Genomic DNA, 15,004 nt, shown 5'->3' on the forward strand with positions numbered 1-15,004 from the left:
TCCCAGATCGGTATGTATTCAGCTTCATGGACCCCCTGGTTCTCACCACGTAGATAAAAAGTGGGGTTATGTAGGGGAGATTCCTGCTTTAAGCTTCTTCGAGTGCAGGGAAATCATTTAAAGTTGCTAATTTGATACAGATGTCCCCACAGTTGATGGCCATCTTAATGCATTTGGCATGCAGGATTTTCACAACCATACAGTATCTTGTTAATGAAGCTCATTAGTATCTAAAAATCCCCTGATGGCATATTGGTAATATTTATGTCTCTTTTTATTTGCATATTTTTCTTTCACCGGTAACTATCTCGGGGAACGGGAAGTCCCTGGAGCTGAAATGAACATGTTTCAGCTCCAAAGGACCTCCTGTTTCCCACACTGGGAAGACAAAAAAGGGAGACACGAGGTAAAAATAAAACAAGCAAGGGGCTTAAATTATGTAATAAAAATGGGTCCATATAAACACTTTTACTACAAAACTAGAACTACGATCTAAAAAAAGAAAGCACTTTGTGTTATCCTATCATTATTCTAACTTGTTTATTGTATGGTTTATTTGTTAATAATTGGCTATTAACAGGTTTACTAGTTACTATATTTTCCTTATGGGAATCTAGCTATGCATTTGAAGACAGAGATGTACAATGCATGCAGCAGTAAATCTAAGTAGCTGTCACACGCAATTGATTCAGTATTTGTGACCATCTCTTCTATGAGCATCTGTGTTCTATTGACTTTGGAAATGCGGACTGAATCTTATTTAGGGGAGACATGTTTATTTGAGTCTGTAACAGTTACTATATGTTGAATAGCTTTATCAAGTCTGGGGTCTGGATTTGCAGCTGCACAAATCAGATAGCTGCACGTTAGGTACAGTACCAAGCTGAAGAAGATGTGTGCAAAGGATGTGTGCATAGGCTCTAGTACAGCGTTTCCCAAACTTTTTTTTCCCCGTGACCCGGTTATTTTTGAACTTCTCCTTCGTGACCCACTAAAAATGTTATTGCCTATACTGGCCTATAGGTAAAATCAAACAAATATGAACGTCCATACAGTTTTCATATATTCTCCCAATCCCCTCTATCCTCCCTCTCCCCCCCCCATCTCCCTCTGATCTGCACAGACACACACAGTCACTGACCTACAGACAGAAAAACACACACTGACCACGCACAGACAGACCTGCACAGACACAGCCACTGCTGGTCTGCATAGACACTGATACACACAGCCACTGATACACACACACACAGCCAATGATACACACACACAGCCACTGATACACACACAGCCACTGACACACACACACAGCCACTGACACACACACAGCCACTGACACACACACACACACACAGCCACTGATACACACACACACAGCCACTGACACACACACACACAGCCACTGACACACACACACACACAGCCACTGACACACACACAGCCACTGACACACACACACACACACACACACAGCCACTGACACACACACACACACACACACACACACACACACACACACACACAGCGCCACTGATACACACACACAACCACTGATACACACACACACAGCCACTGACACACACACACAGCCACTGATACACACAGCCACTGATACACACAGCCACTGATACACACACACACACACACACACACACACAGCCACTGACACACACACAGCCACTGACACACACAGCTACACACAGCCACTGATATACACACACACACAGCCACTGATACACACAGCCACTGATAAACACACACACACACACACACACAGCCACTGATAAACACACAGCCACTGATACACACACACAGCCACTGATACACACACACACACACACACACACACACACACACACACACACAGCCACTGATACACACACACACACAGCCACTGATACACACACACACAGCCACTGATACACACACACAGCCACTGATACACACACACACTGATACACACACACACTGATACACACACACACTGATACACACACACACATACACACTCTCCCCTATACACACACAGATACACACACACACAAAGGGGAGTACAGCGGCAGCGACGGATGTGAGTGACTGGACGGGGGGGGGGGGAGAGAGGAAAGGCCGGCGATCCGAGCAGGCGGCTCCCCGCCTCCCCCTTCACCCACCGCCCGCCAGCGACTGCGCACCACCACTGCTCGCCCCCGCGCCCATCTCCCGCACCAAGGGGACGGGGGAAGGGAGCGCCAGGACAGGAGGCACAGGTACAACCCACCCCCCCCCCCCCCCCCGGCGGGTGCACCCCCACTACCACACACCCCTGCTACCACCTCCTACCTCCTACCACACCGGGCGGGCAGCCACGGGGAGCGGGGGGGAACCCGCGCGGCCAGCCTCGCTGCGACCCGGCAATTTTGCTTCCGTGGCCCGGTGCCGGGTCACGACCCATCATTTGGGAAACGCTGCCCTAGTAAATACTACTATCTGCCCTTTGATATTATTATGTGGCTTTTTTACGCGCTGGTTGCCTGAATAATGGCATCTGTTTTTGCTACACAGCCTATTTACATCACTATACATAAAAAATATTGTCATGTTTTAAGGAATCCATTGTAAAACAAGAAACAAATATAACGTGCAGTATTTCTAGCCTTTGTAAATGGGCGAGCCACTTTGGTGATGCCTACCTTGTGATGCCTACCTGGTGTTGCTATTCTTGTGGCACTTTAGTTAAATGTTATTGCTAAAGGTAGAGGGCAGCATAAGGCAACAATCTTAGAGGCAGTGGCAATGTTGACAGAAAGATTTTATCATATTACATGGTACAGTCGTTTTTACACACCAGGTTGTGCACATTGCCATACTATTTGATAGATAATCCTTGTTCCTGCCTGTTTTTTTCTTCATTAGGAGCCATTTGATTCAACAGATCATGGTTCTTCAATTGGCAGCCTCAGAGCTCCGAGAATCCAGCAGAGGAGATAGTTGATTGCGGCCACTCAATTAACTAGTCTCCACTTGGACTAATGAGAGCTCTGTAAAAAAGCCTCTCGTGAGACACAGGAGAGAGATTCCTTAGCTTACATTTGGGCTGACATAAGGAGAAGGAGGACTGCAGAGATTTTCCTCAGCACACAAGGTGCTGCAATGAGGAGAGAGCCTTGCAACACACAAGACTGTGTGTTGACAGCAAGACACGAGGGGACAAGACCTCTATACCTGGACACAGACATTTCCATAGCACACAAGGGTGCTGACCCAGGAGAACAGAGAGGCATTCCCCTACAGCTACAACAACAGAACCAGATAAGAGACTTTCTTGTTGGACTGTTGTGTGTGTGTGTTTGTGTGTGTGTATATATATATTATATATATATATATATATATATATATATATTTGTGTGTATATACACACACACACACACACATATATACATACACAGCAGTGAGGGTGTAGTTATTTGTGCTGTACGCGGATGTTCAGGGCACAAGCAGCACACAGCTCTGTATACAAGCAGGGAAGGGTGATATACGGTGGCTGAGAAGGATCAAATCAGTGTGAGGATGTCAGCTCCAGGGGCCGTTGTTAGGGCTGGGAATGGGATATGGGACAATAACACACGGCGGGAAGCAGGGGACATGGGGCTGGTGTTATTAACCTGAGAGGCACACGGGCACACAGTGTTATATAAAAACACACCAGTACCTCCGATGTGGGGGAGGAGAGAAGGGAGCTGGTTCCTGGCTGGTGGACTCACAGAGACAGCTGACATCTCGGCTTCTCCTGACTCTGTGAGATCCTCCCCCACTCCCCCCCCTCTCCCAGACTTACAGCACAGCACACAGATCAGCTGCTGCAGATGCCGGGTAGTGCTGCGGGGGGAGGTGGGCTACCGCTGCGATGCCGGGCGGACACGGAGTTCCTGATCGTGGCAGCCATTTTTTTTAATCGTGATCCCGGTTATAACGCGGTCGGATTGGGTGGACCCCGAGGACCACGTTATAACAGGGTTCAGCTGTGTTTTCCTTTTTTCGGGGGAGGGGGGGGACTGGGAACTTGGCTCATACAGTACTAGTTATTCTCCAAAGTGGAGCAGGTTTTTCTTTTATGTTTTGTGTTTATAGTGTTTAAAGGAACAGGCAATAAAGCCTTTTATTAATTTCACCCTAAAACGGTCTCCATTTGCACACCTCTGCACACATCTCTTACACGGCCCAAGTGTTAAATCTGCCCCACAGAGCATCTTGCCCACTGGCTTTCTGCTCTTAATAAAACCATTGTATTTTCTTTGGCAACTAAATACACTAACATTCACTTGTAATGTAAATACAACCCACATATGGGACAGATGTTATAAATGCTTGAGAAATGTTGACGTATAATACTTTGTACGTTTTTAAACGTATCCAACATTACATTACAATACTGTTCTACTTCTAAATTTTTCTGCTTCAACCTCTTAACTTAAGGTTAAAGAGCCCTACAAATAGATATTCAGCATTGAAGTCGCTGTAGTCAAAAATAGGTTGTGGCTGCAACAGCCAATGATAATGTTCCCCCGTTGAATTTACTTAACAGTATTTATTATGCAGCCTATGGTCATTATGAACTCCTGAAAAATTAGGGAGAGGGGAGAGCTTCAGTTTTGGTCCATCTCAAGGATCTGAAGGTTCAAATAACTAAAGAAAAATAAGCAGGGTTTACTGCTACTTTAAGATCTCAATGCTCATGTAAGTTGTTGCATTGGAAAAGTTTTCAAAGTCACAACATCCGCTTTGCATTTTAAGTGTTTAAATTTACATATAATTATTATTATTATTACTTTATTCTTATACAGTGCTGATGCTGATTAAAAATGACATGTTTTGCATACAAACTATGTTTACAAGGAGCTTTGTAATTTGCTATACCCGAGCTCTTTTTCGTTTCATTAAAATGTATTCTGCACATTAAATCTTCTGACCAGCTACGTGGGTTTTTAAAATACTATATAATATGCAAATCAATGACCAGAACAATGTGTCAAGAGAAAAGAATTGGCTGTTCTCGCACACACAGGAATATATAATGCTATTACAACACTGTATATAATATTCTGTTTCTGTATTTCTGCCATAGCTGATGAAGAACCCTGAGAGGTTTGAAAGCTTGTAACATATCGACTATGTGTTGGTCCAATAAAAGGTATCATACATGGAAGAAAGGACCAACACGGCTACCCACCCTTCTTTGCCTACAGGAATGGATTCACTCCAAGGGCACCCAGAACTATTACCCCAAATAAATAAATTCTACATTTTGTCTATTAGCCCCCCCTCAAATTGTGATATAATATCTAAGATAAATGGATTACTTGTTTTAGCTTATTCTTACCCAATTTACTATGCATTTGCCCTTAATTGTAAGAAACAGGCCAAGAAAGTAATATCCTTCTAAATATAATAATTTAGCTAGGAACAAATAGTGATGCTATGTCCTTTAATAAATGGGTTAATTAAAAGATTTAAGAGACAATATAAAGTGTAACTAATCAATTACAGTGGAGTTTTGGAAAATACATTTAGCTGTTTCTAAAACATCTTAAGGCATTAATCCTTTCTCCACTCCCCACAAAAAAATGTTTTTTTATGTTACCTTTATACTGGGGACAACATTTTAGGATAGTAATAGGGCCTCATTCAATAAATAAGTGGAATGTTACGTGGTAATGTCAGGAACAAGGGGAAAGATATCAGCTGGATGTGAGGTCTCACTCACAGATAAGATTTGTGTTGTCGAGCTCCCCTGCAACTCAGGAAATAGAAAGAAAAAACTTAGATTGCATTTCTTCCCAAAAATGTACCTACTTACCTTGAAAGTGAGATCAATGTGATGTTCTTTTAAGAAATTACCAATGTCTGATTTTGATTTTTTTTTTCTTCATTTTTCTTTAAACAGGCCCAAAACCCGCAGTAGATAAAATCAGCGCAGTGCAGATCCATGAGACTCCCGCTTCTGATACTGTAAGAAAAAAACAATTGAGTAGGAGGGATTACGGCCAAAATTTATATTAAGGAAGAGGGGGAGGGCTTTAGGATACTGCTCTGAATTGACCTGGGTGAATAGGTAAACGATACTAGTCATATTATACTAGCAAAGTATCCGACCGCTTCTCTTTCTCTTACCGTGCACCCCAAAACTGGAACAATCTACCGGAGACTCTCACAGCCACCACCAGTCTAACTTCTTTCAAACCTAAAGCTGTCTCACATGTTAATCTGGTCTGTAACTGTTACATATGCCTATAATATATATTATCTCTAACTGTGCATGCAATGTCTTGTATATAATGTATACCCTGTTCACTTATGTAACTATGTATTTGTAACCGTTTATTATTTATCATCTTAACTGTGTGCCCAGGACATACTTGAAAACGAGAGGTAACGCTCAATGTATTACTTCCTGGTAAAACATTTGATAAAATACTGGTGGGTGCATATATAGAAGATCTCAATGAAGCTCAGGATGGTTCGGTCAGGTGAGCTTCATTGAGATCTTCCATAGTTTAATTCCATTGTCTATATACAGATGCAGCGGCCGCTATCCAAACATTTCACGATTTGTATTCCTGGGTATACCCAGGTCGTGCCGCATGATTTCTTCAAACTTTCCCGCGTTAAGACGCGTGTTACTAGTGTTTTTATCCGATGTAGAAAATGGCATTTTAGCGTTGTCTGCCAGGTAGCAAGGATTGCCATTCACCAGGTTTTCACTGACGGTCGGGCCGTTATTTTAAGCCGGTGCTGGTGCCGGCGGTGGCACATTGCTGGATTGGGATAGGTGCGACTGGTGTGATTGGCGGCATTCACGGCAGCATTCACGGAAGCTATAACGAGTGAATGCCACGTGGAATACAGCAGAGTTCACGAAAACGGCTCCATGAAATGTTCGGATAACGGCCCCTGCACCTGTACCCTACTCTCATACTTTTTAATTACTGTTTAAATCAAACAGTGATACATGTTTTAATTTTGCTTTATTAAATGTTAGGTTTTATTAGGGTGGTGTGCAACTTGGTGAATTCCTTTCATCCCCTTTTGTTATTGAACATTTACATTACATTGCAATACACGGCTGCAGAGTAGCAATCTTACTCTCCGGCCCATCACTTTCTAATTTATAGATCTTTCTATTTAAATAATGGATGGTAGAAATATTCACTACATTTTGAGGATAAAGTCATAAAATATGCACTGCTTTTTTAATGTATCTTCTGACTTTCTAACTTGTTTGTGCCTAGTGGTAGCCGTATGTAAATGAGTATAATGACACACATTGGTGTTATGGCTGTAAGGAAAATGCTGTCTAACCATTATTGATGCAGCATTAGCTGTGTTGATATTTATGAATATGGTGTTTTTGATGAAAAACAGTCTGGGGCATTTCATTATTGTATCTGTTGGATTTTTATGACCTAGAACTGATAAATAAACAGATCATAAACAGTATACAATGTTTTTTTCCCCTACAAATGTATGCTCCTACATTGTTATAAATGATCCCCTTGGAATTATATTTTTATAGTACATACACGTACATTTTTCTGTAATATAGTCTAGACATACGTACCTAAAATTACTTTAACATATATAAATATTGTTTAGAATGTTAACTGTTAGAAGATTTTATATATATATATATATATATATATATATATATATATACAGTGTTCGACAAACCTATACATTTGCTCGCCCCGGGCGAGTGGATTTAACCCCCGGGCGAGTAAATATTGGCCCAAGCAGCACACGTTTGGTACTAGGTGGCGAGTAGATTTTTTTGTGTGGCGAGTAGATTTTTTGGTGATTTGTCAACCACTGTATATATATATATATATATATATATATATATATATATATATATATATATATATATATATACATATACACTCACACTCACACTCACACACTCATATATATAGCAATTTGTTCCATCTTGAGGAAGCAAAGCTTTATTTCTATGTAGCTTGCTTATATGTATGAAGCTTATTATTTGAACGTCTTACGTTTTGCACTGAACCAAAGAGGTTAACACCAATTCAGACCTGGCATGTTTTATTAACACAACTCTGCTCCATTGCAAGAACACAAACTGTTTCACATCTCATACTATTGCACCAAGTGACCTCTCCCATAACTGCTCCAAAACCTCTCCTCAAATGGCGCACTGACGCAAGTGGCGCAAAACAGACGCAAAGCATCTTTATACATTGAAACAATATGGTGCAGTGTGTGTCATTGTTGGAGCAATGCTCCAAATTTGCTTCAATTACAATGTTTAATACATCTGTACCTTTTTTGTTCTTGTATTAAATGAAAAAGGATAAGGACAAAATAACAAATACTGCTGTTTATTGAAACTGTCATTTCAAATATCTACCATTAGTGAGGGTAATACAGTAGCATTGAATGTCTTAGTCCCACAGTACAAAAATGGATTTCTTTTTTAAAACTCACTTTACCCTTTTACCCTAATTATGTAAAACCACCAGCAGTTTTTAATTTCAGTGTATTGTTCATACCAAATAATGTTTGTGGGGACACCTATGTATAAACATTATGTATATGTTGCAGGACATTTCGAATTCCTAAATTTGTACAATTATATAAATATTATTTCATAATAAATATATCTTGCAAACTGGGATTTGGACTATAACAGTTGCAATACTATCTATGTGGGATTTTCTGTTTTAAAGCTATGCTGAGTCTTACTCTTTTTGGATATTTATTTTAAAGAATTGCAACCCTAGCCTAGGTCTCTGATCAAACTGTGTAAAAAAAATCTTCTATATGGATAATTGCACCTTTTTAAGAGTTTACAATAAAAATTGTGGGTACTGCTGTCACGGGCTTGGGCCCTTTGACTCATGGCTCTCACAAGAGTTGCACATAATATATAGCAGCGGTGTTCAAATCCAGTCCTCAAGACCCCCAACAGGTCAGATTTTGAGGATATTCCAGCTTCAACACAGGTGGCTCAATCGGTAGCTCAGTCGAAGATATCCTCAAAAACTGACCTGTTGGGGGGGTCTTGGAGACTGGAGTTGAGCACCCCTGCAGCACAGATCCCCATTAGAGGTGCTGCCTGTAAATTGAGTCAGAAGTATTTCTGTAGATTTACATAGTATTTGATATAATGTATCAATATACAGTTGATTATAAATACAATATAGTTAACTCTGTTTTACTTTTTTTCCCCCTTAGGTAATTAAAACTTCAGTTTCACATTAAAGATGTGTTCAACAAATCCAGAAAGCTGGGTGACTTTTGACGATGACAATCCATTCCAGGCTCCCCAGAAATCTTTGATTTCCCCCCCTGACAATCTTTATATACCTAAATCAAGTGGACTTAAACTAAGCCTGTCTAATGAACAGTTGGCAAGTGCTTCTTCCTCCAATTCCACTACTCCTCTTACTTCTCCAGTGGTTGACCTCTTTATGAGTCCTGGCCCTCCAAGTAACTCTCCTCTTTGTACACCCATCAAAGATTGCCCAGGAGCACACTGCACACAAAAATCAGGGTCTTATAATCTGTTCCCTATTTCAGAAGTATCAAAGATGCAACCTTATATATCATCTGAGGCATCAACTCCATTTGCAATAAGTGCAACATCACATAGTCCATCGTCAACCAACTCTATTTTTCCAATTGCATTAGGTCCAAATGAAGCCAGTCCTGCCAAGTTGAAAAGTAATCATTATTTAGGACATCACTTAGAAACTGCACACTTTGAATATTCTTCTCAAAGCGACTGTGCCTTTTCAAGTCCATTTTGGAATAAAGATTTCACAGCCATTATTTCTCCATCTGATGCACATATCACAGCAGGCAAAGATAAAAATGATAGAATCCCTGCAAAACAAGACTCTAGCACAATGGAAAAAGAAACTTCTGATAAACAGAAAAGTCTAAATCAATGCTCTTTCAGTTATGTCTGTGAAAGACTTGAGCATTTAAAGACTGACCCACCTGACAATTTGCAACACCTGCCTAGGTGTTCAGAAGGAAATAGTCCATCATTTATTCCACAAAGTCTCTTCAGAAGTCAGAGAAAAGATGGGTGGCCTTTCATGTTGAGAATTCCTGAAAAAAAGAACATGATGTCGTCCAGGCAATGGGGACCGATTTACCTAAAAGTTATAACAGGTGGAATTCTGCAAATGTACTATGAAAGAGGCCTTGAAAAACCATTCAAAGAATTTCAACTTGATCCGTTTTGCAGACTCTCAGACCCGAAACTAGAGAGCTTAAATGTTACAGATAAAATACACACGGTTAAGATAGAGCATGTAACTTATGCAGAGAAAAAAAAATACCACCCAAAACTTGAAGTCGTCCACGAATCAGAGATTGAGCAGATGTTAAAACTTGGAACTACGGATTATTGTGATTTTATGGACTTTATGACAACAGTTGACGAGGAGCTGATGATGCTTTCACCAGTTTCTAAACAAAAGAAAATGTATGAAGAGCCAGAAATGATAGTAGAAATAGTGGACAATTTTTGGGGTAAAATCACAAAAGAAGGAAAACTTAATGAGAGTGCTGTGGTTTCTCAGGTATATTGTCTTTGTTTCATTAACAGTGGTACAGAATGCTTTTTAACATTAAACTATACAGAGCTCCAAAAAATTACCTGGAGCAGTTTTGATAAGGAAAGTAACAAAAAGTGGATTGATATTCTCGATTATCATTTCCATAAATGTGTTAAAAGACATGAATTTCAGAAGTCACGGGTAATTAAGTTCATCCCACTTGATGCCTGTAGGTTTGAGCTCATGCGCTTTAAGACTTCTTATAATGGGGAAGAGCTTCCATTTTCTATAAAGACTGCAGCAGTAGTGCAGGGAGCATATGTGGAACTCCAAGCGTTCCTAAACATGTCTCCAAATATTGTAGCTGCCCCACAGTTGAGTTCAACGAGATACTGTGAAAATATTACAATACATTTCCCAGTTCCTGCACAATGGATGAAAGCACTTTGGACTGTAACTTTCCAGAGGCAGAGGTCCCTGAAGACTAAAATGAACAGAAGAGCTTGTCTTGGATCTGCATATGAAATTGAATCCGAACCTGTAATACAAGTAACAATTGGAACAGCAAAATATGAGAATGCATACAGGGCTGTCGTGTGGAAGATTGACCGACTTCCAGATAAAAATTCTAGTAAATATTTTTGTTCCATGTATTTCAAATATAGGAGTTTGGTACACAAATTGTTATTGTGAATACATTAAAATATAGTAGTAGTAATATAATGGTTTGTTTTAGTGAACCTGTGAAGCATAAAGAGAATTTTTAGATGTTCATAAAATCTATGCAATATTTTGGATTTAGTATTAAGAAAGTATTCAAATTTTATGACCTTCTAAAATACAAATGTAATCTATAAGGTAAGTAGGTAGTATTTATCATGACAGAAACAGATTAGCGTCTCATCTGCTTTCGGTTCCTGAACATGAAAGAGGCTATGTATAGTGGAATGCAATGAACTGTTTGTGACACTTAGGGAATCATTTTAAAGAAGCACGTTTAATCATCAGTGCGACAAGGAAATGTTCACCTCTGTGTCACATGTAAATCAGCTTGTGAATGGGGACATGTTTTTAGGAGGATATAGCAGATGTGCATGTTATACAGAGATTTTGAAGAGTCTATGGGGCCTATTCACTAAACTTCAATAAGTTGAGTGCATTGGCGAGCGGGTTTGCATTTTCTTACCGCACTATAAAAAAGGTGTGTCAAAAAGCTATTTACTAAGAAAAATCACATGTTTTTTATAGTTCGTAAAAAAAATGCAGCATCGCACTACTTTGTGTTTTTTTTCTTTCCCAAGACTTATCGCACGACTTGTGTTTGCTTAAACTGCAGCCTGGAAAAGCTGCACAGAGAGAGCTGCATCTCCCTGCACAGCTCTTACAGGCGATCGCGCAGTTTTAATGTTAATTGTAATAACAGAGTATTGCAGCAGGGGGTCTCCTGAGCTGAAACGCATTAATTTCAGCCTTGGGGACCCCCTTCATTCACGAGTTACAGGCCCCGTTATGGGGTGCCGGTATCGCCTGTGCTTTAAATGTCCCGCTCACGTGATGTGGGACATTTAAACAAAGCGGGGAGATACCGGCACCCCTTATCGGGACCTGTAACTCGGGAAGAAGGTGGTCCCAGAGGCTAAACTTAATGCAGTTCAGTTCAGGAGACCCCCTGCTACAATACTCTGTAGCCACTAAGGCATTGAAGGGGTTAAGCCACAGTACCTGGTTTATTGGGGGTAGATGGGTGGGTAAATGGGGGTACTTGGCCCCGGGTGGGTGGTTAGGCCTACCGGGAAGGTTGCGGGAAGAGGTAACCCTTTCATTACCATAGCGGTTAGCCGATAAGGTATGAAAGTGGATGCAATTTTATTTTTATTGCATAGGATTGATACCGGAGGCCGGCGGGGACCCCTGGAGATACAGGGACTTGGTGAATAGCAGTTTCTGGCAAACAATTCGATTTTTTTGGCTTATCGTACGGCTTGTTTTAGCCAAAGTATTATAGTACTATAAAAATACTTTTTCGTGCGATATTTCCCTGTTAGTGGAGCTTTGTAAATAGCAACACAGGCAATATCGCACTATAAGGGCATTTATAGTACTATAAGCCACTTATCGAAGTTTAATGAATAAACCCATTAGGTTCATACATATGCTTGACACCAATAAAGCATGTAATGGTTTCCAGCAATTAATCCAATGGTTTCATTACAACTTGTGCATATATTCTTCTGTAAATGACAATAAACCAGAAAACCATAGTAAGTTAGGTTCCATGAGCTGACTATGTAACTTCTTGTTTTTTTTTTATATATAGCTTTACATATAGAATATAGGTTTACATTTACAATATTTTCCTAAATTATACAATAAATGAAAGGGTATCAAATTTATCAAAGAAAACTTGAAATTGAAATCATTGGAAATATTTTAAGAAATCTAGTGCCTTTTCTTTTGTAGAGCAAAACTTTTTTTAAATTACTCATGTAGTCTTACAAAAAAAAGGGTAGTTAATACTATCATAAGTATTTATAATAAATTGTTATAATTATGAGACATATTGATATAAGCTGTCAATAATACAGCAATAGGTTTCTGATTTGACGTCAATGGGGAATTTTATCCAAAAACAGTGCGATCGGCCGGTTCAGCTGATACACAGTAGAATAAGCCCCTTAGTGTCAAATCTTATGTTTAAAAAGCATTTAAGCCTTTGCAGAAAGTTTTGTACACAGCAGTAAAATCTGAGTTCAAGATCATAACGGTGCACTAATGAGAACTTATTTATAAATATTCTGATTTTATATTACATTAATATTAAACATGGCTTCCAATGCAGCACCTACATGTGAGTTTGGGGCTGAAAACAGCTGGATTGGCTACATCGACGTGCCCCCTAATGGTGTGTACTCCGTGTGACACAGTGAAGGCTAAAAACAACAACAAAGTGTGTGGTTGATAAGTTTATTACTAGATTTTAATATTTTTTCTTGGTATGCATTTTTACACCTTATTTTGCATTCCTTTATATAGATCTTTTTCAGTCAATTCTTGTTATGCGTTTATACCATGAAAATTGTATTCTGAGGTTTTCAAATACTTTTAAAGGATAATATTCTACTTTTAAAGTGTGCCAGTACTTTTTTTCATGTACTTTAATGAATAGTGATGCCTAATTGTAAGGTTTAGTTGTACTGCAGTTTTTATAAGATCGCAGCCTCATACTTTATTTTATTTTAATTGCCCTTATTTTACATAACTTGAAAACAGTCAGATTGCAAGTGGCATCCTATGGAATAAGTTTCTGTAATTGTAAAAAAAAATCTCTTATGCATAAAATGTAAGAGAAAAACAATACTTTAACAAAAAGTAATAAGAAACACTTGCATACAGTTATTCTGTTTACAACTACAGTATACTTTTTTTTTTTTTTTTTACAGATTTAAATCTAATACTGCTGAACTAGCTCTTACACATTTAGGAGAGGAGCGGGACAGTACAGTATTTATCAGTGCACTATCATTAAGCAGCAGAGGGTATAAGCACTGGCAACAATTCACTGGAGCAACATGGCTGCTGGGGTGGCCAGAGGTTGGGGGCCACAGGTGGATCCCCCCTGCATGTCACCACCAAGCCGCCTGTTGCCCACAAATATTCTAGAGTACAGTGGAATTTTTGGGGCATTGTGTTAAACAGCCATTCCACAACAACGTTAACACGCTGTAAGAAAATGTATGTGTTTTTTAGAATAATGAAGTCCAAATAATTATAAAACAGTCATTCTAATCTAGAGTAACAACTTTGTGGTGGACTAGGGCAATTCATAGGCTTTTATAATAATAAAAGTGGGTGAAAAGTTGTTTTGTTTTTATTCCCACTTTTCAATGCATATTATATGTTGTATGCAACATTTTTTATTCTACAACATTTATTTCTCCACTAATCTTTTATTGTGCATAAAAATGTATTCATTTTTCTAAAGGTCCTGACCAACCACATAGTTTGTCCTGTAAACTGGAGCTTGGATCAGACCAGGAGATACCATACAGCTGGAATCCCTTTGCTACGGTGCAGTTTGTTATGCCTGTTACATGTGTCTCTGGAGCAGAGGTGAAATCAATGGGAATTGAGAATGATATTCAGCCCCATAAACATGTCGTTCAGAAAGCTTGCTACAATTTCCAGGTATTATTGATTTCCACATTTATTTTGAATCGTTTACATTAGAAATTAATTCCTATTACAGATTTTATTATGAGGGATAAGACTATTCAGTGAATCTTAATATTGTTATATTTATATGAATTTTAAAGGTTGTACAGGAGGCTTTACTACAGTATTTACAGAAATATCTTACTAATATGTAGTTTAGGGTCATTGCAATAACTTAACAGGCTATAGCTAAAATAATATGTTTTGTAGAAGTACTTTAGCTG

The 15,004-nt window shown here is 39.3% G+C and overlaps 1 protein-coding gene and 1 long non-coding RNA gene across 9 annotated transcripts in view; one reads left to right on the top strand and one right to left on the bottom strand.

Annotated features, from left to right (window-relative positions):
* Nucleotides 1-15,004, top strand: part of STON1 (stonin 1) — a 46,071-nt gene that overhangs the window by 27,530 nt on the left and 3,537 nt on the right. For 4 of the 5 annotated variants that reach the window (XM_075595842.1, XM_075595843.1, XM_075595840.1 and 1 more), the window contains 2 exons: nt 9,235-11,199; nt 14,551-14,753. In XM_075595842.1, the coding sequence (XP_075451957.1) occupies nt 9,264-11,199; nt 14,551-14,753 (2,139 nt within the window). In that variant the 5' untranslated portion in view covers nt 9,235-9,263. Of the gene's footprint in view, nt 1-5,923; nt 5,989-9,234; nt 11,200-14,550; nt 14,754-15,004 lie in introns of all 5 variants that reach the window. The other variant, XM_075595839.1, reaches the window with a different exon arrangement.
* Nucleotides 1-15,004, bottom strand: part of LOC142492813 (uncharacterized) — a 68,343-nt gene that overhangs the window by 22,212 nt on the left and 31,127 nt on the right. For all 4 annotated transcript variants that reach the window (XR_012800907.1, XR_012800905.1, XR_012800908.1 and 1 more), the window contains one exon: nt 5,837-5,986. This is a non-coding gene — a long non-coding RNA (uncharacterized LOC142492813). The remainder of the gene's footprint in view (nt 1-5,836; nt 5,987-15,004) is intronic.

Source organism: Ascaphus truei, chromosome 4, assembly GCF_040206685.1.
Source record: "Ascaphus truei isolate aAscTru1 chromosome 4, aAscTru1.hap1, whole genome shotgun sequence".
NCBI lineage: Eukaryota > Metazoa > Chordata > Amphibia > Anura > Ascaphidae > Ascaphus > Ascaphus truei.